This window comes from Polyodon spathula, chromosome 17, assembly GCF_017654505.1.
Source record: "Polyodon spathula isolate WHYD16114869_AA chromosome 17, ASM1765450v1, whole genome shotgun sequence".
Taxonomy (NCBI): Eukaryota; Metazoa; Chordata; class Actinopteri; order Acipenseriformes; family Polyodontidae; genus Polyodon; species Polyodon spathula.
Genome location: NC_054550.1, coordinates 32675300 through 32698806, shown reverse-complemented (window position 1 = coordinate 32698806; position 23507 = coordinate 32675300). Strand labels below are relative to the sequence as shown.

At 37.9% G+C, this 23507-nt stretch overlaps 1 protein-coding gene across 3 annotated transcripts in view; it reads right to left on the bottom strand.

The window, feature by feature from the left end:
- The window catches only part of LOC121330332 (latent-transforming growth factor beta-binding protein 2-like), a 93938-nt gene that overhangs the window by 44057 nt on the left and 26374 nt on the right, over positions 1-23507 (bottom strand). For 2 of the 3 annotated variants that reach the window (XM_041276780.1, XM_041276783.1), the window contains exons 4-8: positions 9135-9316; positions 7763-7933; positions 3825-4022; positions 1971-2278; positions 769-871 (exon numbers count right to left, since the gene is read on the bottom strand). In XM_041276780.1, the coding sequence (XP_041132714.1) occupies positions 769-871; positions 1971-2278; positions 3825-4022; positions 7763-7933; positions 9135-9316 (962 nt within the window). The remainder of the gene's footprint in view (positions 1-768; positions 872-1970; positions 2279-3824; positions 4023-7762; positions 7934-9134; positions 9317-23507) is intronic. The other variant, XM_041276782.1, reaches the window with a different exon arrangement.

Below are 23507 nucleotides of genomic sequence, written 5' to 3'. Positions count from 1 at the left end.
CTGCTACATGTGAAGCTTCTCAGCTCTGTGGTGCAGAACTAGTCATGCAGATACACTAGTCAAACATAAGTCAAACCCCACCCACCCCCCACCCCCACCCCGCTGTGACAGCAAAAATAACCAGCTGTGCTTTTGCAGAGGAATCATGCTTTTTTTCCAAATTGCTAAGAAGGAATAATGTATTTTGTTCCTAAACAAATGCACATCCTTGCCTTTCTACATTGTTTATGTCAGCTCATTTGTCATTGTTGAAACACAAATACAAAGCTGCATTTGTATGATGAGGGCACACTTACCTAGATGGTAAATAGTAGCAAACAGAGAGGAAGGGGCAATTAGTGTTGGACATTTATAGCCGGCACAAACTCAAGGGGGTGATCGATGTAGTATATTAATGTTAAACTTCCTTTATTAAACAAGATGTCTTTGAAAACCTGATTAGTAGTTTTGTGGCAGTAAATCACAGCATGACTAAATATTCCCTTAGGATATCCTGGAGTAGATCCATCAACCAACATCCATGTCAAGGAATCTTATATTACGATTCTTAAGAGACAAGCACCATCCCATAGCTTCTGAGCATGGACATTACTATTGTAACCCTCAGAATACTTTATTACAATTCACGTTTTTTTCTAAACAATCCTATTATACATTTCTGAACATATTCTGCATTGGGTTTGACTAGGTGTTAATAAAAATCAAATGTACAGTACATATTTCTTCTTGTATGTGGACATTATAATGACTGCATGAGGAGTTGTTTACCTGGTTTTGAAGGGCATTGCGTACACCTGTTCAGTCCCCATGATGCTCCAATACTGCCACAGCAATCGTCTTGCTTGGTCAGTCCAGGAAGGGGTTTACCACACTGCAATGGAAACACACAATTAGATAAACAAAACACAGTGAAGACCAACACCAGTCACTTCTTGAAGAAAGAGGATACAGTTACTGTTGCCAGCTTTGTAAAATTCTCTGATATTGAAAAAAGGTTGAACTGACCTGTTTGCTATGGTGCAGCTGTAAAAAAAATAAATAAAAAAATTCTCTTTTTGACAGTCCCATTTCTAAGGGGGAAAGGATTAAACTCAAGTTTACACTACTTTTTGCGAAGAAGGAAAAACAACTAGCTTAATTGATGTGTGTGTTACTAGTTTTGTAACATAAACAGCACAATTTCCTTTTGCTGTGTTTGCAAAGCTTCAAAAGAATAAAGCACATTTATAAAAATGTAATTTGATAACAAAACTGTCTTTCTACAAAAAACCCCCAAAAAACCACAGGAACTTTGATGGTACATTAGTTACAGTTATGCAGTAATTTGTATTAAAAATGTAAGCCTCTTTGTGCTATACTGCCAGCGAGCGTTTTGCCGTATAGGAATGATTTGAAATGTCTTTATACTGTAAATACATGATTGATGAATCTTTGTTCTAGCACTCTTCACTTTGCATCTGCATGAATAAAGAAATCCATCCATAAAAAAACTAAATACTCTTTATTTATTATTCAACAGATAACCCTGGAGAGGACCCAGTCCTCTGCACTGCATAATCTACTGTCAGAACTGGAACGGGAGAAGACAAATTGATACAGCATCAGACAGGCTTGCACATGCTGGGACATGTGAAGATGTAGCCCCCCCCCTGTCCGGTATATTAAGTTAATAAATAACATTCTGTCTACTCCAGTGCTCAATAGCAAGGGTTTGAGATTGTTGCTGTGGGTAAATTCAGCCCAAGGAAAAATCGCTGGAAATTTAAAAGGGATCTCAATGATTCAGCATCAACAACATGGCTAGGTGACTCATTCTATACCTTCGCACACGTCTGGTTGCTGATGATACTGTAAATATTTTATCTACTGTGCTGTACCAGGTATGATCATTGTAATTAGGCACATTGTTACTAGGCACCTTGACCAAACAAATCTGACTGGCAAATTAGCTGCCTCTATCTCACACTCACCTGCCCATCAATGGTTTCCTGGAAACATCTTCCTATGTATCCGTTGAGTCTGTTCTGCGGTCTGGAGTGCCCGTTCTCATTCCCAATGCTGTTCCCATTGGTGTAGCTGTGATCCTTGGAGTGTCCGTTCCCATTATCTGGCTGGGACCTCTGCTGCACTGAGCGCACAGGCTGCTGTTCCTCAACGCTGTTTTCCTGCGTTCTGGGAGGAACCTGACCCGGCTTCACGTGGGCCACCTGGTGGACCTCCACCCCCGCTTCAGGAGGGTGTTGAATGTGAACATTTACCAGGGAAGGGTAAATGGAGGCTGCAGGAAGAAGAGATCAAACTTAGCTAATAGAGTTGAACTGAGCTACAACTGTGTTATTGTAGACATATCAAATCACAGAACAGCACATGTGTCAGATGAAATTAAGTCCAGGTTCTGGTTAATGCAGGTCAATAAAATCAAATCTCAGACCTGGAAATGGTACTGAATAAACTGGACAAACTCTGAAAGTAGCAGTGCATCTACCGCACAGTTATCCTGTACACTCAACTCTCAAACGAGATAAACAGATGATTCTGTTGGGTTTTGACAATTGGACCATTTCTGTTTTTCTTGCAAAGCATCCAAACGTGAATCTAAAAATCAACCCTAAATTATGAAACTTACAAGCACCACACAGCACCCAATAAACAAGGATTTGAAGGACACTAACAGCTGTATATTAAATCACACTGCATCATTGTCCCTAGGACACCACAACTTCTTTTTGATAAAGCAGTTTTGTGAAGGGGGATAAGAAAATGAAGGAATACTAAAAGATGTTATAACATCTCATCTGGCTTCTGCTTCCAGTTACTGTACTTCATCAAAATGGGAAGCCATGAGGGAAAAATAAGCTGCTGTAGTCGAGGGCTTATTACATATTTATAGGGCTGGCTGGATTGATGTTTTAAGTAATATATTTCCCATTCCTACACACAGCTAGATATGGGTGTTCTTCAACAGATGATTACAGGAATGGGCAGTTTGTGTGGAGTGTCATGTACGTACATATATTCTGTGCTCCTAGCTGCTCCAGAGCATTAATTGCATGCCAACAGCAGTGGATACTTTTCATAAAAACAACATTCCCGTCTGGGTCAGTATAGTGAACAGGCTCAGCTTAAACCACTTTTTATGTCCACAGCTGGCATGGGGAGATACCTGATGCCCTGGCATGAAGTCTAGGAAAAACACTGGTAAACAGGAGTGCTATTAAGCATCAGACAACACAACACAAACACTCTGAATATGAACTGCACTGCCACTTTCACAAAACCACTGCTGCTAGGAAGCAAAATCATCACTAATACATACATTTAATAAAATTGTTCTTTTGCAAAACATTAATTAAAACAGTGTTTTTGTGAATTTGTCTCAATAGTTGAAGACAGAATAGTATAGTTTTGTAGAATAAGAATAACACACAAAGGTTTGCTTTTAAACCATAAAACTTGATCTAGGAGACTACTGCCCAGCAGTGCTCTGTGAACCTGGCTCCTGGTGTTACAGTCATTAAATCCTAAACAGGATTTGGCAATAGCATGTTATTGTCATACTTTAACTTGATCGATTTTACGTGATCAATACATTTGGTTATACTGTACATCGTTTCATTTAAATCACTTTAAATTGCAGACAAGTAAACTATATATTAAAATGCTGATATAAACTATAAACAGCTGTACTATGCCTGTTGTCTTCAAATTTATTTCAAAACTAATTACAGAAGTATAGCATATGCAAGGGCTTGCGTCAATGTATTTGATCTGACAAGCGGGAAAGACCCATTGAGCAACAGTTTGAGTGATCTGAGCATTGTTACCTAGCTGGTTAGACAGCGGCAGGGTATACATGGAATGTGATGAATTGCTTGCAGTCTGACTGCTCCCCTTGCCTGCATGTTGTTTCTCTGGAGGTGGCGCCGGAAGGTGACAGAATTTTCCTGTGGAGTTCGATGGGCACCAGCACTGGTCTCGTCCGATGCAGCGCCCCCCGTTCATGCAGGGAATCTGGCAGAAATCTGTACGGAAATTGCAGATAAGTCATTAGCAAGAGAGGTAGAAGGCCTGTGCTTCTGTTCTCCTGCAAACTAACTTACTTGATTTATACACATTCACAAATCGGAGGCTTCCTGGTTTGACAACTAATGAGCAGAAATAAAAGGTCCCTGAATAGAAGGTAATGAATTTTTTGTTGATCATCCCATTTTCTCCTTGCACTCTTATCCTGGTTCCCTGACCCCACACCTCCACTCACATGAAACTCGACTCTGCCAAAATGAATTTATGTTGTCACGATTTCCTCTTCGGACAAGATTTCTAATATACAACTCTCATTTAAAAAACTCAATTTAAAACCTCACCATGATCTTTAGCTTTGCCAAGCAATAAACATTTCAAATTTCCAGTGTATCATCCTTTAATTTGATTTTTTTAAAGAAAAAACATACATAAATATACATACATTTAAATAAATAAATACAAAGAATATATATTCCAGGTTTCACGTTTGCCTTCAGCACATTACGAGTGTGAGAAAAAGAGAAAGGAAACTAATGGGGAATTAAAGAGCAGTGCTTTAATATGGTGCATTTAGTCATTCTTTACATTTAAACATGCGTGTGTCATTATTTAAAAAAAAAGCATGAATTGACGACTGATGAGAGCTATAAATTAGGTGTTGCATTTGACTATGTTAAAGAAGACACATTTGTTGACGTTGATGTTTTGTAACTGAACTATATCCTGTTAAGACTAACCACACAGCACTTGACAAGCTGCACAAAATATCAGGTTATCGGCCAAGATGATTATTGGTTGTTGCGTTGGAAATTTATTATATCCCGTGGTTACTTAGTAAAGCCCAGCCACGCAGCATTTGACAGGCTGCACAAAAAGTGATAATAAGCGGGTTTGTGAGATGACAACCTGCATGGCAAGAGATTTTTGAATAATTGTGATAATAAATCGGGATATGATATTAAGCAGGGTGATATAAAACAATTTCATCTCTACACAAACACACACACACACACACACACACACACACACACACACACACACACACACACACACACACACACACACCATAACTAAGTCTGTTAAATGGGCAATGTAAAAAATTGTCTCTTTTTTACAATATGCTCCTCAAAAAGCAACCAACTTGTTTTTAAAATACAGTAATATCTTTATTATGGTTGTTTGCTTTTAGATTCACCTTCCCATTTCCAGTCCCGTTTAACAAAGTTATATTTTACATAGTCATGGCCATAAACCTTACTCTAAATTGTCAGTTGATAAGGGTATACTGGTAAGGCACTGTTATGCCTCAGTCCCTCAGCCTCCCTCTAATGGTTACAGTACCAGTATCCCATTGTTTAGTACAGTTCCCCTACCCAGATGTATAATGAAAGGCTCAGACACCAATTTAAAATTTTGGTTAGCTGCAGTTATCAAATTATACAGTGGAGCCTTAGTTAAATAACGTATTAAGTCATGAAACACTGCTACGTTCCATATGTATCCTAATGTTAGCTGACAACCTATTACAATTGTGACAGTCTAATATCAAATCTTTCCACCCAGCCCAGTCTGTGAAAACACATTCAGGACACTGATTTGAAGGTAACAAAACAAAGAACCAACTAGTAGTGCCAGGCAACACATTCTCCAGGCAAATGGCTTTGCAACCCAAAGAGACATCTGTCTGGAATTGAGAAGATAATATTATTAGGAAAAAACCTACCTTGGCTGCACATGCGAATCCCAAATTAGTTAGGAATGATAGTGCTTTAGCTACAGAACACTTATCAATCCAATCATGGAGACTTACTATGTCGAAACAGGGGCAGATTTTAATACTTCTAGATTATTGCTGCTGGTGTTTTCTCCCAGTGGTGATTTACTGACCCACTTTATTAACTAAACAGAAACTATATATTATACAGTTTCTTTGGTGGTGATATCAAGATCATACAAATAGATATGATTTTGACACATAGATCCCTTTGAATATTGTCTGCTTGCATATGATTTACTGGAAAGTATATTGAAGAACTACAAAAACAAAAACAGGTGCTACCTGCGTCTGCACACCTGCTAAGTCATACAAAATAAAATAAAAAATCCTTTTGGCTTGGGGGTGTGCATAGCTGCAAAAGATTTCAAAAGCAAAACAGTGCCAAATTCAGCTTCAAAGCAGCTAAAAAAGTAAAAGAAGAAATAAATGAAAAAGACTCCAATTAATCCATTAAAGAGTTACCCTACAGTAACTTTATAAAAGTTTACCACTGTGTTTGCGCACTTTTCCCATGCTTTACCCATGGTTAAGCTATGCATTAACCTGAGTTTACCCTGGTTTGCCATGTTCATTACTGTGCTTTACCATACTTCACTATTCTTTACAAGGCTTACCTATGCTTTGTCATGCTCTCACTATGCTTCATTACACTTTGCTATGCTTTTACTGTGGGAAACTTTTATAAGGCAAGGTTGTTCAAAAAACATATTACAGTAGATTCATGACTCATGAGTTTTACACAGCTAGTCATTTCCCTTTAGATCCCCTAAGACTCTTCTTTAATGTTAATTGTGAAAAGAAAAAAAGAAAACACATGAGCCCTGCTGGCATGCAGAATGCTGTCAGAAATATTTAATCCGACAATCCCATCAGCAGCATTCCATTGCTTTGCATTCTGCACTTAAATTCATAACGATGCAGTTCTTCCTGTCTGTAGATCCAAGGGAGCTTAGGCAAAGTCACTTCTGGCTGTGTGTAAACAGGACTACAGGAAATAGTGAAGCGGTTACACATGCATGTATTAAATTAGATTTGCATAACTTCTTTAAAAAGTGCAAGTTTTCTGTTAAAATAAAATGTTTGTGGTCAAAATGTATCCCTAAGCAGACATCAAGTCTAGTTTCTTAATAATGTTTTCTGCACGGTGCCATGACACTGTACAGCTTTAAAAAGAAATCTGTTTAACCCATGCTAGGGACTGTAAGCAGCTAATACATTGATTTTCACTTCCTTGTGTAGCTTTGGGTCGATGTCTTAATTTAACTGCGACACAGAATTTTCCTACACAAAAGGGTAGATAAAATACATTCCCAGGTCCCGGCTATGCACTTAACTTGAAGTTTTGTCTTCCCTCTAAAAATCAGACATGCTTTTATTAAAATAACAGAGTTAATCCTTTTACAAAAATAGTCGTTGAGACATTTCATGGCTTTAGAATGGTTTTGTACCCCTGTCTTAGACAGCTACCCTCTCTCCTGCTTGTAAAAAGGCTAATGGAAATCCCAGATGTAATGTAATCCCAAAAAATCCTGGTTTAGCCTTCCCATAGCGTAAAAATTGTTAAATCAGAGTAATCAAAAGGATGGGGGGGGGGAGGTTGGGGCTAAGCACAGCAATCCTCCTTTTCAGAGCATGAGGGGTCAGAAATAAACAAAAACTTTCTAAAGAGATCACTAGAACAGACACTTAAATAACTGTGTTTGCCTGTTTGGTAACTATCTTTCTTTAAACTATATGTTTTTAAGCTGCATACAGTCAGACCACATCCATAACATGTTGGTTCTTTCACAGTGGTGTTACTTTACTGACTCGTATGATGAGGAGCTGCAGCAAGAGATATGATCACTGTACTTCTTTGGAGTGTTAGACTTTTCAGCAGCACAGAAGTCACACTCTGAGTTCCTTTACGCTCCCTCTACTTGGCAAAAGCGGTTTTCAAGGTTTAAAAATAATAATACTTACAGATGCGAAATCCTGCTTTTGAGATGTGGCTCTGGTTGTTTTCGCTGTAAACGGTCGTAGTGTCCCCTTTCTCACAGCTGTTGTAGCACTGACCATTGTTACAGCTCCTCTTGCAGATCATCGGGGTGAAGACAATCTTTATACGGTCAATGTTGGCCGTCAGGTTTGCTCCTAGGAGAAAGACCAACTCAATAAGAAAAAGAGCAATCTCAATTCTGAGCAGCAGCATCCTCGTGGTTTCAGGGTCGTTTGTTTAGAGAGCAGAGGATATAAAAGAAAAGGCTTCTGTGTGGTAGAGGCTGGGTAGCGAACAATGCAGCTCACTGATGTCTCGCAGGACTGCAGTCTACGGAGGGGATCCAGTTTGCACTGGGCCGGGCTCCAAGCTGTTATCATAAGGATGAGGTGTAAGTAGGAGAAAGCTGTGTAATAGTGGGAACGATGTCAATTCACACTACAAAGTGAAAAACTTGGGCACGGGACAACTTTTATTTATGGCATTTTAAAAACATCTTATGGTAGTTACAAATTAAGGCTATTATTATGTTCCAAGCCGCCCTGTATTTTTCTTCAAGTTCCCTGATTACGAAGATATTGGAAAAGGAGATGAAAGGTGGAGGCTAGCCCTCTTCAAACCCTCTAGCTTGCCTGGTCCTGGTTTTTGTAGCAGGCAGCCTGAAAGCTTTTACTCCATAGCTCCCCCCCACCCTCCAGCTGTAAGCCGCCTGTTTATGCAGCCCTTCGAAACGTCGCTGCTAACTCTCCAATCTTAAAGCTTCAGATAACAAACTGCTGTCGCTCTTCAAAAAAAATAAAAACGCTCTGGGCTGACAGCTTGGGACTTGGGCCAGTTTCACTTTTTATCTGATGTTCCATTCACAGGAGAGTCTCTCTGTGTCTAGTGATGCTGAACAACATGCACACACTTTGCAATGCAGCAGTATAAGGGATTGGGAAAAATGTGAATGGAATATGTTGATCCAATTCCCAGACCGGCTGCTAAGTTCATACAGAGCAAAACCCCACCTCAGAATATTGTGCCCCCTACTCAAAGACATGAAAGACTGAATAAGATAGGAAAGGAACAGCTGTTATCAACTACTCTCATGCCTGAGTTTTAGTAACCTTTGGAGAGCTATTCAATTTCGCAAGCTATTTTATCTAAGTATGAATTGAAGATTTTAATGAGAATGCTGCCCATTCATTTTATATAGGGAAAACTTGAGCATAAGACAACTTTTATGCATGGCATTTTAAAAAGATCTTACCGAAGTTACTAATTGTTACGTTACATCATTTTAGTGTTCCATCAGCTGCACTTTTCTGAAGATAAAATGTCAACAGAATAGAACCCCATAAGTATCATGAATACCTCTTGGTTCCACGGCATTATTAAGGTTCCCAGTTCCAAGTCCACTGGCTGGCTGATTGTGGTTGCCATTGGGCAGAGCGTTGGAGGTGATCTGTCCAGTGGATGATGGGTAACGCTTGACTGTGCGGGAAGCCCCAGTGTGTTGTGGAGAGGACCCAGCCTGCCCTCTTCTGTCATGTGTCCTGAAAAAAAAAAAAAAAAGGTATCTTGAGATATTATAACTTTTCTTATTTTGCACTGGAAGTTGATACTCTGAAAGACTAAACCTTATCACCTGTTATCAACTTGGGAAATTCCTTAGGAATCAATAAAAAAAAAGAAGAAAAAAAATACAACTTCATTGACAATTTATTTTGAATGACTCTGAACCAACATTTTAATAACATTTTCAATGCCCTACACAAATAAAATGGCTATAGATATACATATTATGTTTACTGCTCTGCTATTTTAAGTGCCTGTACTATTAGAGTGGTTTTTAAGAGAATTCAGACTTGAATCACCAATGGCTTTTTAAATTATATTTCTTATTTAAATTGCCTATAATCTTAATGTATCTTTTTTAATTTACATGCACATTAGTTTGGACATGACTTTTAGGACATGGTTCCTTTCCTATATGTAATATATTACAATATAAAGTTTATATTTTTTTATTAGTCTGTGCACAAACAAACATTCTTCATTTGAAGATAATTTACACCCCAGGGAATTATGCAATTACACGCTCTCGTAACTTTACCACGCATAGGCATGGTAAAAAATAATATTGCCGTTAGCAGAGAAGGATAGAGAAAAATGTTGGATCACACTGAGGATAAAGGGAACATGGATCGATTTTGCCAGAAAATGTCACGACAAAGGTCACTCATTGCAAATATATCAACAAAAGCAAGTAAAAGATGTTCTTTGCTTTGCTTTGCACATGGTGAAGGTGGCACCCGATGCGATCCAGATCGCTCTACTGCCAGGGGAAATTGACATTGACTTGTTTTGGTCAGCAATAGCGGACTGGCTCCCTAATTTGAAAACATTAGTTTTCAGATACATAAATGCAGTAACAAATACAGCTGATTCTGAGCGCATAAATCTGGTCCTGTCCGATCGGAGGCGTTCTCTTTCAGAAGACAAACTGAAAGAGCTGATGTTCCTTTATTTCAATCTTGGAATTTAGAAAGACTGTATGTTAAAAAAAAAAAAAAAAAAATCAATTGTTCTCTACTTTATTTTTTAAATTTTTTTTTTTAAAAACTTATGTTAGTTATACTTATGCTTTGATATCCAATATGAGAGAAGAACACAATACGACTGCAGCAATACTTTTGTTACTTTGTACATACTTGTACAGAGATACATTTGTATCATTTTAATATTTTCTGTGCATAATTCCCTGGGGTGGAACAATTGCAGTCTGGTGAACCTTTGATTCTCTAATTGCTGGCATTGTTGTGCAGGGGAAGTGAGATCACGTAGAAGTATGAGAAAGTGTGTGAGACCCAATGTGGCAAAGCAAAGCTCTGCCCTTTTTAAATTGGCAGGGATGGGGTAATTTCCCCTACCTGCCTGGGTTTATTATGTTTAGGTGGCTGGGGTTGATTAGTTGATTAGATGATTAACTTAATTAACGATAAATCAACGCCCAGCCACCTGACATAAAAGGAGGCCTCTACTTCTCATTTGGAGAAGGGAGCTGAGGAAGCAGGTTGGTTGGTTGGTTGGTTGGTTGGTTGGTTGGTTGGTTGGTTGGTTGGTTGGTTTGTTTTTTGAAATTTTGAATCCAGTGAAGGCATTGCCCAGCCTGGAAACCTTATTTTTTTGTAAGTTTTGCTTTTTTTAGTCGTGCTTTATTTGTGTTTGAACCTTTTTGTTTGGCCCTTGTGCCCTTTTATTTTTGTGATTATTTATAAGTGTATTTTTTTGAACTGCAGTCTGTTTCTGGGCCTCTATCTACTCGCCAGCCTGCCACACCCAGGAATATGCACCAAGCAAGGGCAAAGGAGACCAGGAACTGTGGAATAACAAATCATTTCTGAATGTCTTGGTGAATTACTTTCTCAGACTTCACTGGTGATTTATTGCTATTATCTGCCTTTGTCTCCAACAGCTGTATCTAATTAACATTGACAATCTGAATTCATAGCACTAGCTAATAAACTGGCAGTACAAATGAAAAGAACAAAACTCAGTCATGTTTCTGAAACATGCTCACACGTCCAAAAATGTAAATGATATTGTTTGCCAGATTCCACACTTTCCTGAAGCTGCTGTCTGGGTGATGTGACAATTCCCTTTTGTGCCAAAAACATGTCACCCAACACTGTATGAGTCAGCAAGATTATCACCCTAACTTATTTCTTACTTGATTGTTAAACATGTTGGTACTCTAAAGTGATTATAGGCTTCACGGTCAATGTAATTACATTTCAACGGAGATAAAATTATTTACATATATATATATATATATGTTTTTATTACTGTGTAAGATATGTTGTTTTGTGCAGTTGGGGATGACAATCATGCAGTTGAGCAGTTCTGGGTGCTCAGACTATGAGAAAGAATGTTCTCCAATTATAAGAGACACCAAGGCACAACATATTATAAATAAATAAATAAAATCACAAAAACTAAGATTGCACTCAGGTAGTACTTAAAAAGAATTGTGCCAAATGTTCTTGGCACAGGATAGCATCTGTGTACAGTATAAGATGTACTGTTATTATGACAAATCTGTAACAGTGATATTTATAATGTGATAGGGTATGTTCACTGCTACTACTTTAGTACTGCATGCCAACTAAAGCTAACTTCCTATAACTTGACACTAAAGTTTTATACTCTGCATGCCAACTAAAGCTAACTTTGTACAATTTCTTAACCTGTGATGTTATAGTTCTTAGATGACAGTTGTCATTCTTGGTTTAATGTTTTACAGCATTTAAAAGGCAATGACAGAGTTCATATCTCAACATCAGTTAGCACTACAGATATTACAAGATCAATAATGATTAGTAACCGAACGCCTGCTGAAACACCTAATCTTCTAATGAGTTATATGAATGATATGAGTTATGCCAGTTGATATTGAAAAATAGTACTATAAATCTTTAAAAGATAACCGGCATTGCGCAAGATTCTTGGTGGCTGGTACAGTCATGACATCTTTTTTCCAAGACACCCACTCTGATATCCTGTGTGAGCTGTCTATGAGCGGACCAGATGTGCTATTTACTAGTAAAAATCTTCTCTGAAAAATGAGACCATCATTAAAAATGCTGAATACAAGATGCATTCTTACCTTTTACTCCCATCATTACACAAGGGCTCAGTGATGCACCTCAAAACAGATTTCCATTCATTTTAACAAGATTATGGAAGCCAAACACTGAAACGCTATAAGGAAAAAGGTTCCCATTATGAAAACATGGTTTTCCATTTGTGAAATCCTACAATCTGTGATTACAGAAGGCATCCAACAACTTAAAGACCCAAACTAAGACACTGGCTAGAGGACTGATCTAGTAAAAACAAGGTGTCACTATGCTTAATGCAGGTGGCCAAGGCTAGCTGTATCTTTGTTGCAAAAACACAACTAATTAGAAGTAAGAGCCATGGCGGGGACCCTGCTTTGTTAAAAAGTTAGTATCAGATTGGGACACAAGCTGTCCTGGATACCAACCTTCACTATATGTTCCAGCCTACTCATTTGTGGGTTTTTCCATGAATTAACTGTAGCAACCCCAAAGATATCTGAATCTTAATATTGGAGTAACAGAACTCAGAATTAATACAAACAGCATAACAAATATTAAAAAAGGTACATTGGAATATATATTACATACTCTTTTGGGATATCAACTTTCATAGCCCAACAGTAGGAGTATTTCAAGTGAACTGGAACAGGCAATTGAAAAACAAACAGTTTTAAAGTGGTTAATGACTGCAACATGATTAAAAGCAGAAACAATTTTTAAAAAAGGTTCCAAATTATTACTTAAAACTGCATTCTGAGGGGATAGTTTAAAACTACAGACAGCTGTTGGAAAGGAAGTGCATTAAACACGAAAATGAAATTGTTAGTTGTGATTAGGTCTGACAGCACAGGCTTATGGGAAACATATTTCCATTAGCAATTAAACAAAATACCTGTAAATAATTTTTAATCACTGATTATTAAATCAGTTTACTTTCAAAAAGATCCAATAACACTTATTGAAACCGCAATGCTTCTAGATTGTCGTCCGATAGAAACAAAATCAGACAAGATTGTGATGTTTATCATTTATCCCCAAAGACTTGCTTTTTATGGATCGTTTTTGTCACAACTGTACACAGCTGTTTTTTTTCTGAGGTTTGCAGACAGGTTTGGTTGCAGCTGTTGCAAGCGGAAAAGAGTTTAAAAGGACTGCATGGCTAGAGAAGGCCCTCCAGCATAACACCATTCTGGAAGGGAGTTTTACAGCTTTCTACATGGCAAAAATACATAACTCTAGCCTGCTGTCTGAATTACTCCCCTGATTACAGGCTGTATTCAAACTCTCAGGGGGGGTTCCTGTCATAGTATACATCTTGCATTGGTATGTATAACACAGTACCTGCTGCTGTAGAGTCATATCAAACCACATATTCAAGTACTCTTGTATTTAATTATCTGTAAGAACTCATCACACACTGGTTTCATCGACGCATGGCATTAATATCTAATAAGGTAACATTGGTTAGTGCAAGAGTGATGCCGATTGGGGTCTGTGAAATCAGCCATTTGTGTATGTAAACCTGAATTAAGAAGTTTCATCATTAAAAGTCTTGACCTTGACAGAAGTCTGATATTGAAGACTGGTCCAATGCAACAAACGTTACACTTTAATGCAAAGTCCCTTGTGCAGGAGGCAAAGCAAGACCCCAGTAGTTTCCTAGTTACACATACAAACATGACCCCTTTTTTCTTCTTTTTATTTAAGACCTGCTGAAAACTCATGAATTACTATAAATATATTATTATGTAATGGCATCTATAATGTAGGATTAAATCCCAGACTTTCAGATAGCTGGCAAACCAATAGGAAATTAACTGCATTATGGAAAGCAAATTAGCAAGAAAGATCAGAAACCGCCCTTAGAAAAAAAGTGGTTGAATTTGAAACAGTTCCAGTGCATTACAAAGTATAGTTGTATTGGTACAGGTGGTTGTTTTTCTTCAAACAAGGTGAATATCTGTGTTAAATCATGCCATTAATTAGATCTTATAAAACATAATTAGTCATAACGCTTGGTCCACCCTTATGCTTCTTGTTCTTCATGCTCAGCCTGTCTTCTGAACCCAGGAGTTAATGACAGACAGTTACCGTACCTTCGCTACTCCAGACACACGCCAGCTGCATTCTTCTCTCCGCTATTTGGGACCTGGCTATTGATCTGATAAAATTAAGGTTGGCTTTTAAAGTTAGATAGACCCGTGAGATTAAATATCTTATTTTTTTAAGGGGGTCCTGGGTCCTGATGAAAATGAAAAAAAAAAAATATATATATATATATATATATATATTGAAGGTCTACAGTTACTACTCACTTCCAGTTCAAAATCTCTTTTAGGAGTTATATGCACCTCAGGAGAGAACATCATTCGAGCCAAATGTTAAACGGTTGAGGGGCTGAAACAAGAATATCATTTGCAAGTCACTTCAACCAATCCTTTGCTGGCATACAACTCACATACCAAATATGGGTTGGTTCTTAATAGTAACTGGATAACAATCTGTTCAATCCCTTGAAATAAACCCATTTTAGCCTGTGACACAGCCCAACCCAATGCTGATAAAGTTTAAGAACAGACATTAGAAAATGTTACACGGGAGGGAGGTTTGGACACTGTACTCAAAATGTCAATTAAAATCCTGTGTAGCTGTAATTAATGTGTGTTTGCCAATCACACACAAGTAGTCAAAATAACAATTGTTTTATTTGTTTTGTTTATAGCCTGATTAACATGGAGGGATGATATTGAGGACCACAGTTTGTTGTGAGAACAGACAAGGAAAAATACCATCTACTAATAACTATCTCTCAGAGCATTTGTTTTTACTCAAAATGATTCTCAGAAGAACAAAACTGAGTGTGGATTCCTTTTTTATGTCTCTGTGTGCTGCTACAGGCCTGCTTTGTTGGTGTGCCAGGAATGGCTACATGCTCGGGGATTCTCAAAACAGATCACTTCCTATCGATGCCTTCTAACAATTGCTATTGGTGTTTGTAACCATTGGAAACCCCATTTACCCCAGTTGCTTGAACACTGTCAAGAAATTCCCTTGGGCTGTTTATGGTTGGCATTAGTCTGCATTCATTAGTGGGAACAATAAGACACTAACCTTAGCAGGCTATGTATTAAGTGTTCCCTCTGAACCTGAACATTTTCCAGTTGCTAATTTCCTTCTTTCTGCCCACACTTTTATAACATTTCTGCAACACCAGGCAACAGGGAACACAGAGTAAACCACATTGTTAGTGTGGAATCCGCACAACGCTGCCAAATCTTAACCATCCAAAAATAAGGACCAGATGTTTCTAACTAGCATCAAACAGGTTTGTCTGGGTCACTGTACAGGTAAATATATTGACAAGCAATACTGTAGGTGACAAAAGTATAACTCGCTCTAATTAGTAGCACATTTTAAACCATGCATCAGCTGCAGAGTCACTTACAACAACACCTCACCCAAAAGAGGGAGCACACAAAGGTTAAGTGACTTGCTTAGGGTCACACAGTGAGTCAGTGAAGGAGCCAGGATTTGATACAGAGACCTCCTGGTTACAAGGCCTTTTCTTTTACCACCAGACCACACAGCCTCCTTTACTCAATAAAGAACATTCGACTGATGCTAAAAAACAACCAACAAGGGGGGGGGGGGGGGGGGGGGGGGGTGGAAGAAAGAAGACAAGGCAATTGCATAAAAATGTGCCTGGGATTACAATTGACCTACGGCCATGCTATTAATATAGCGGCTGCAAAGAACTACAAAGTAACAAAATAAACTAAGAATGCAGATAATTGATGCTTTTGCTGCTTCAGCAATTACAGAACATAATTCTGATGATCTTTATTAGGTCTACTAATTATTTAGTTCTTTAAAAGCTGCCATGGGAATAATGGTCCCAAAATGTTAAACCAACACTGAACATAAAGAACATATGCTTGCTCTAAATGTGTAGCTTCTGTTACTTCATTTTTTTTCAGTCTCATAGTTTTAAAAAGTTCTGTTAAATTTATCGGTCCTTTTCGTCCAGTACGAAAATCGAACAGATTTAAGGCTTTCATTTAGATGCTGAAAATTGCAATTTTGGCGACATGTTGTCTGTCTAAACAATCCCGTTTGATATCAGGCAGAGGGCACTGGTGCTTTTAAAACTCTGGCATCACCTGATAATTAGGGAGCTAACCTGAGTTTTGCCAAACGTTGTAAAAAATTTTGTTATAACAACTTGGACAATACCATGGGATTTGTAAGCACTTTATAAAAAGAACAAGAACTCTTTTTTTTTTGTCCCAAGAACATTTTCAAGAATGGCAGACACTTATTCTTTCCCATGCTCAGGCAAAACATCTCTGCAGAACAGCAAGGCTCAGTCAGATGAAATCTAATGAGGTGCGCTGCAGAGCTTGGTCTTAATTAGATAAGTTGATTGCTAGGTGAAATGTTAAGGAGAGGACTATAGGGGACGATGCTTCAATATCAATTGGGTTACTATTGGGACAGTAATCTTGTCTGGGTTATTTTTGGAGATTAGAATAGAGAAACCTAGGATATCAGATTCCAGGGCACTTGCATTCTTATAATAATTCATTCTAGTTTCCGATTCTCTTTAAAGCCTGCGTGTGGGTAGTGCAGCATGAGTCAGACAACTGTAATGTATTCTTGATCATTGAATATTCCCTGGATCTGTGTACAGTTATTTTGAATGTATTTGTTTTCCTAAAAAAAGTGTTTATTTGATTTTGGTTGAACAGAGGAATTTTGGATGTGCTGTCGCTGGATGGTATCCCACAGTTGTCAGCCAACAACTCGGACATCGTCAAGAGAATTGGGTAGAGCGAAGATGAAGTTGACACTGACTGTGGGAGCTTTAGAAAAATATACAGTAGTGTCCTGGCTTTAATGTTTGTATGTTAATGTTTATTTAAGCCAAAAAATGAAATTATTTGTAAAAACTAAACTAAACATATTTTGCAAGTTTATTTTTTTTCTCCACAAAGGCAGGTGTCTGATAGAGCTCACCACGTGCCTAGTCAATAGGGGCTGATGTAGCCCCATCAAGCAGCTCAATCCCTGCCTGTTTCGCTTGCAATGCTTCGCACAGCCAGGACACGAACCTGCACTCCACTGACCGCATGACTCCCCCTGCACACCACGCGCTCATGCCTTTCCCAGTGTGCCACTCAGAGGCCTTTCCAAAAACATGCTTCTAAACAAACCTCAATAGCCAAGTTTATGTTGTTGAAATGTTTGCTGACAATGTCAGAACAGCTTGGTACAAGCTGGGTTTGAACCTCACTCTCAGGGCTCACCCTGCACCCCAAGCGGCAGTGCTTAACATGGCAACACACTGGGGACCCCCCCCATGTGTATTTATTTGTTTTGTAATCAAAGTAATAGAAGAGTGTTACTGAAATTAGCTGCAATGCTGAGCTCTCATTCTTTCTAAGCATTATGACAGTTTTATGCAGTACAGAAAGTTAAATCTAGTCTGAATAAGGATTAGTGCCAACAAGAAAATAATACATATTCTCTCTCTCTCTCTCTCTCTCTCTCTCTCTCTCTCTCTCTCTCTCTCTCTCTCTCTCTCTCTCTATATATATCTATATATATATATATATATATATATATATATATATATATATATATATATATATATCCTTATAATGTCCTTATTGGAACTAATCCTTATTCAGACTAGCTTTAACTTTCTGTACTGCATAAAACTGTGCATACCTGCACTTTGCACTTTTTTCATGCTAATATGTGACAGAGGATTTTGCCATGAATACTGGAAATAGTATTCATACTAGTGAAATGACACACCATTAGGAAGCCACTCTCACACACAGCTAGCCAAGGAATATCTAAATTATTAAAGTCAAAACAAAAAAGTATTTACTAGAAATGCGCATGCACTTACTGTAGAAACACTATTCTGGTCTAGAGCAACCCGTTTACTAAAATACATGCACTGTGCACCTTTTTTTCATGCTAATTTGCCATTTAATTTAGACTTTAGTTAATTATTTGGGAAACATACAGTAAGCTGCGTGTTTTTTTGTAGTGGCATTTTAAATGGTCATAAACATCTACTTGTCAAAAATTTGGAATTTCCACAAATGTTTTTTTGCTGCATCACCACCAGCATTTTTAACACTCTGCCTGAAATGTGTGCAGTTTACTTTATTTGAATGAGGTGCCAGTCAAAAAAGTCAATAGCAAGTGGTTATAATAAAAAAAAAAATGATATGGACATTTTTTGCAATCATTTATTCAAAGCCATAATCTTCTAATTATGTTTCTAACCTGCACATGTACTACTCTGTCTCTGTTTTTAAAATAAATAACCATCAAAGCAGGGACATACTATTCTCTTCGTTTAAATTCCAGGAGGCTTTTTGAAACATTGTTTTGGTCACTTTCTTTTCCAAAAGCTATGACTACCCAGTGACAGCTAAACAGTGAGGAATTTTGGACATGCTTTCGATGGAATATATTCCGCGGTTTCCAGGCAACAATGCTGACACTGGCAAAGTGACAGCGAGGAAAAAGCAGTTGACACAGGAGGGCTGCTAATGAGACTGAGGCCAAACACAAAGAAAACGCTGGAAACAAAATGTTTCTGAAGCCAACAGAGATGTCCTGAATAACTAAACATTTATCAAAACACCATTTATGCCAAAAACAAACAGTGTCATAAATATCAAGCTTTTGGTGGCGCAGATATGAAAACTAATTCAATTTCCATACAAAGTGTATAGATTTCTTTTTTATTTTTTTTTTGGAAATGTTGTCATCACCAACAGTTTTCTCCCCAGTTTGAAATGCCCAATTATTTTTTGTATCCCAGTTCACTGCCGCAGCCCCCCCTGGCGACTCGGGGAACGAAGGTTGGAACACCTGCTAACTTAGTCCTGAATAAAATGTTATAAATGTTTTAATCAAAATGTGTTGCAACAGATTCAGGGTAGCACCTTCAGGGGAGCAAATTTGGAGATATGGTGCTAGATTCTAGCGCCAGGGTACCTCATATATCGTCAGAAACATTAAATCCTGGCGCCAGTAGACATGTTTAATTTTTTTTCTAAGCAACCATAGACGCTGATAGTTTCTCATTGGGTCTGGACTACTTACATGACCACTGGCTACTGCAGCTATATGCACGTTACGCACTGTGCGTACCGTTGGTTTGCAAAATTGCAGCTTCATAAGTTTGGACTTGCATGTAATCTTGTGCGATTGGTTGACGAAACAGGCTGATAGGATTGTACTGTTTATTTAGTGGTAGTAATGAGCAAACGGAAGCAGTTAAGTTTGATTGAAGCTTTAACAAGAGCAAAAATCCCTCTTCTAATGATCCAGAAAGAATGTCAGTGTCTCTTATATTAAAGTGCATTATACATTTTACTAATTATTAACACATCATTTCCAAGTTTAGTTATTATTATTATTGATGTTTTATTTTTTTACTGCGATGCCCAGGTGGTGAGTAATGATTACATTAGTTGCAGTGACTGCAAGAGCAATGATTGATAGCATGACATTTCTGTGAGCTAGTTTTTCCCCTCGCTTAAGTCTGTATTTCAAATAGGTTTATTTTTATTGCTGTCGCGCGGACTATTTGGCTGTCAGTGTAGTTGCTGCTCTGTCTCGATGGCAGTGTGCTGTGTTTATTCATTTTTAGAAAGGGAAACGGTGATGCAGTTTGATTGCAGTTTTGTAATGTGACAGTGTAGGGTCTGTGAAACTCAGGAAGGAACAAAAATGCAGCACTCTGATTGGCTGAAACACTTTCCAGCATGGTGCTGCAGAGTTGTTATCAGCATGCGAATTGATGTGATTCAGTTTTTAACGTACCATGTGAAATATTTATGGGGGTGCCCCTGCACACAACCCACCCAGGCTCTCTGGTGTGTAACTTTCAAAACAGTTCAGCACCAATTTTCACAACGATTTGCACCCCTGACCTTTCGATTTCCTTTAACAAGCATCATGTGCCCCATTCACAAAACTTTAAAGACGGATTTAAGAAACTGCTTTAGGAGTGTTTAAGCAAATACATAAATCTTTGAAAAACAAGAACAACCGTCTAACCCTCTGTAAGAAGTTTCCTGATCTATAAACTTGATTTAAAATCAATCAAAAAATGGTCATTAGCAAAATGTTTCTTCTAACTGTCCTTAAAGTTGTGTGCACTCAATTTCCAAACCATAGAATAGTGTAGCACATCTCATCTAAAAGAAATAATTAATATTGAGACATAATTTAAAAAAAAAAAAACTGTGGAAAAAAACACTGTGAACACAATAGTTGTACAGTATTTCTATGTTAGATTTTGAAATGCCACATTTTAAAATTTTTGTCAGTATTACATTAAGTATATGGAAAATATATTAACGTAACATTATTCAGCAGGTTTCATTCAACTTTATAAAGCAAGATGAGTTAATTCTATAGGGTGACGCGAAACTTTTGTCATAGCTGTGCAATGAGAAGGGTAAGAAATCAAATGGGATATACAAAATAACAAATCAGACTGCCAGTTTTGTGGTCTACCAAGATCTTCTGAAGAGTGATGCAAATTGATAAAGTGTTACATGACAAAAAAACAGACCCAGAAATTGAATGAAACCACAACAGGGACATCTGCTTCATTTAAAGGCACTGTTGTAAAGTCACACATTTATTTATTTTTCTCACTTGGACCAGAATTTTGTTTGAGTACTCCATTACACCATGCTTCAGTGTGTTTATCCATAACCTGAAATAAACTTTTACATTTTGGTAACATCAAAAGCGCAAACCACAAAATTACAGTGTGGTAAGCATCCTTTAAATCAGTAGCGGTCTATCAGAAAAATGATGGGCTTACAAATCTGTTGTTTTGTGGTACCCCAGCCTTCACATAATCACTGTGGTATTCCTGGTAATCATTATGAGATGTTGTGCTGATTCTAAACCAGACGGGAAAACATTACATCTCTTGTTGAAAATGCCATGTAGGCAATTATTTGCTAACACTAGGTGACAGGATTTATAATTCATGGCAGCATCTGTCTTTGTTTTAGTTAAATTTTGTATAAGTAAAGAAACATTATTGTCCTCATTAATAATATAGCAATATTCTCATGGTCCCACATGGAATAAATAAAAGGCAGAGGACATAACTGTGTTTGCTCATTGCCAGCTTTCCTGGAGCCTGGTTTTATTAGACAAGTGAAGACCAGTCATGAACACTAACAGGAAATGTGGTCAGCAGTTGAAAAGCTATTAACATTTGTTTTTAACTAGATTAGGCCACTAGACTAGTCACCCTGTCTGGTCTTATCCTTAATAATTACAGAGATACAGGACAAAAGCTTCACTTTGTGACCTTCCTGATTATTATGAGAAACTTTACTTCATGCTGTACACACCTGAGGCATGGCTGTAGCCCACACAATGTTCTTCTGACAGCTGTACTCTCCATGCGTTTCCTTTGTGTACAAATCTGTTTCACTAAAATAATTTTTAACATACAGCAACTAAATGTGGAGTTTGGATTTAGATATTTGAGGACCCTAGCATGTTAAAAAATAGCTTTACATCACAGACAAGTAAAATGATGTTGTAGTTCAACTGTGGTGACTGCGAATTAGGGGCTAATGCATTCAAGCATTTATGAGTCTGAATTCGACATCGTAGGGAAGGCTTGCAATGAATGAAGGCAGCTACAGTTAGAAACAAATGACCAGGTTACTGGATAAATCCCATACAACTCATCTGGGCTCGTGATTGTAAAACTAAAAATGAATCTACATTTACACACGGAAAACATCTGGCCACAACTGTAAAACTGCCAGCCTTATTGGCACACTGGTTGGCATGCATTTGTCAGCTTTGTTTAATACACTGGAGACACTCTCAATGCAAGTGCTAAGGAGTGTGCCTAGCATTAATATGCAGCAATGCTATTTTGATTAATGCATTATTTCCAAAGATTGAGAGATTGCTAAAATGTCCATTTGAGTGTGCCAAACAGCCTGAAACAATGATTTTGCTATTGTGTTAGATAGCATTATAACTGCATCACTAATTGTTCATTCCTGCAGATGGGCTTCCTCTTGTTGATCTCAGAGTGTCACGAAGCAAACACGGAGACATCTTCTGGGTTCTCAATCTAGGATCCATCCTGTTATTTCTATAAAACACACCTCATTATTATTGCTAGTCTTATTAAATTAGGAGAATTTTACATTTTAGAAATAATTGTATTGCAATGGCAATCAAACCCTCTCTATCCCACTGATGTCAATCTCAATCTCAACTGCCCAGGGACTTCCAACACAATCTGCTTAGTATCAGAACATCTTTTTTTCCATCAAAGGTTGTTTATTGTAGCAGTTCAAACCGATGTAAACTAGAAACACAACAAATTTGTATTTGGATAACAGACAGAACCCATCCTTTCGCTGATGACTTATACAGCAAGTACTTGGGATTTGTTATTTTTTGGCAAGGGAGTATGCAAAGAGGATAGTAAGTATAAAATTTCACCCCCCGGATGTTGATGGTAATGGTTCAGTCCTTTCTTATCATGTTTTAAATGGACGACTCTGTAAGGTTTTCATTTTGATCTGATTGCACTAATAGGCTTCGGTAGGCAGGCGAGGTATAATTGTGGCTTACTGGTCTTGTGGGTTTCTGTATTACAACTCTGTACTCTACTATAAACATCCAAATCCCAAAGGACAGATTAAGTTACAGTGCATTACATGCCAATAAACTAAACTTGTGGGTCACACATGCAATTGGTAAGTGCACCCATCTTCACTTTTCCTTTAATGAAACAGTACACTTCGCTTTGTCCTTGAAAACCACAGAGCAGTGCTGTGACTAAAAAAGTCATGTTGGAGACCTTTGGTTGTATAATTTGTCTCTAAGTTGTTTTTAATGGCTGCAGCCCACTCTCTGAAAGCTGTGGTTAGATGAAAGTCCCAAAGGCCTGAAGAGGTATGTAAAAAGAGATTGTGCTGTTGTTTCAGTATTACCCTTTGCCCTGGGCTATACATTTGCATTTTGACAGATTTCTTGATCCAAGAAAGGAGATATATGGGCAGCTGGCTCTTTGAGCTTTATATATATA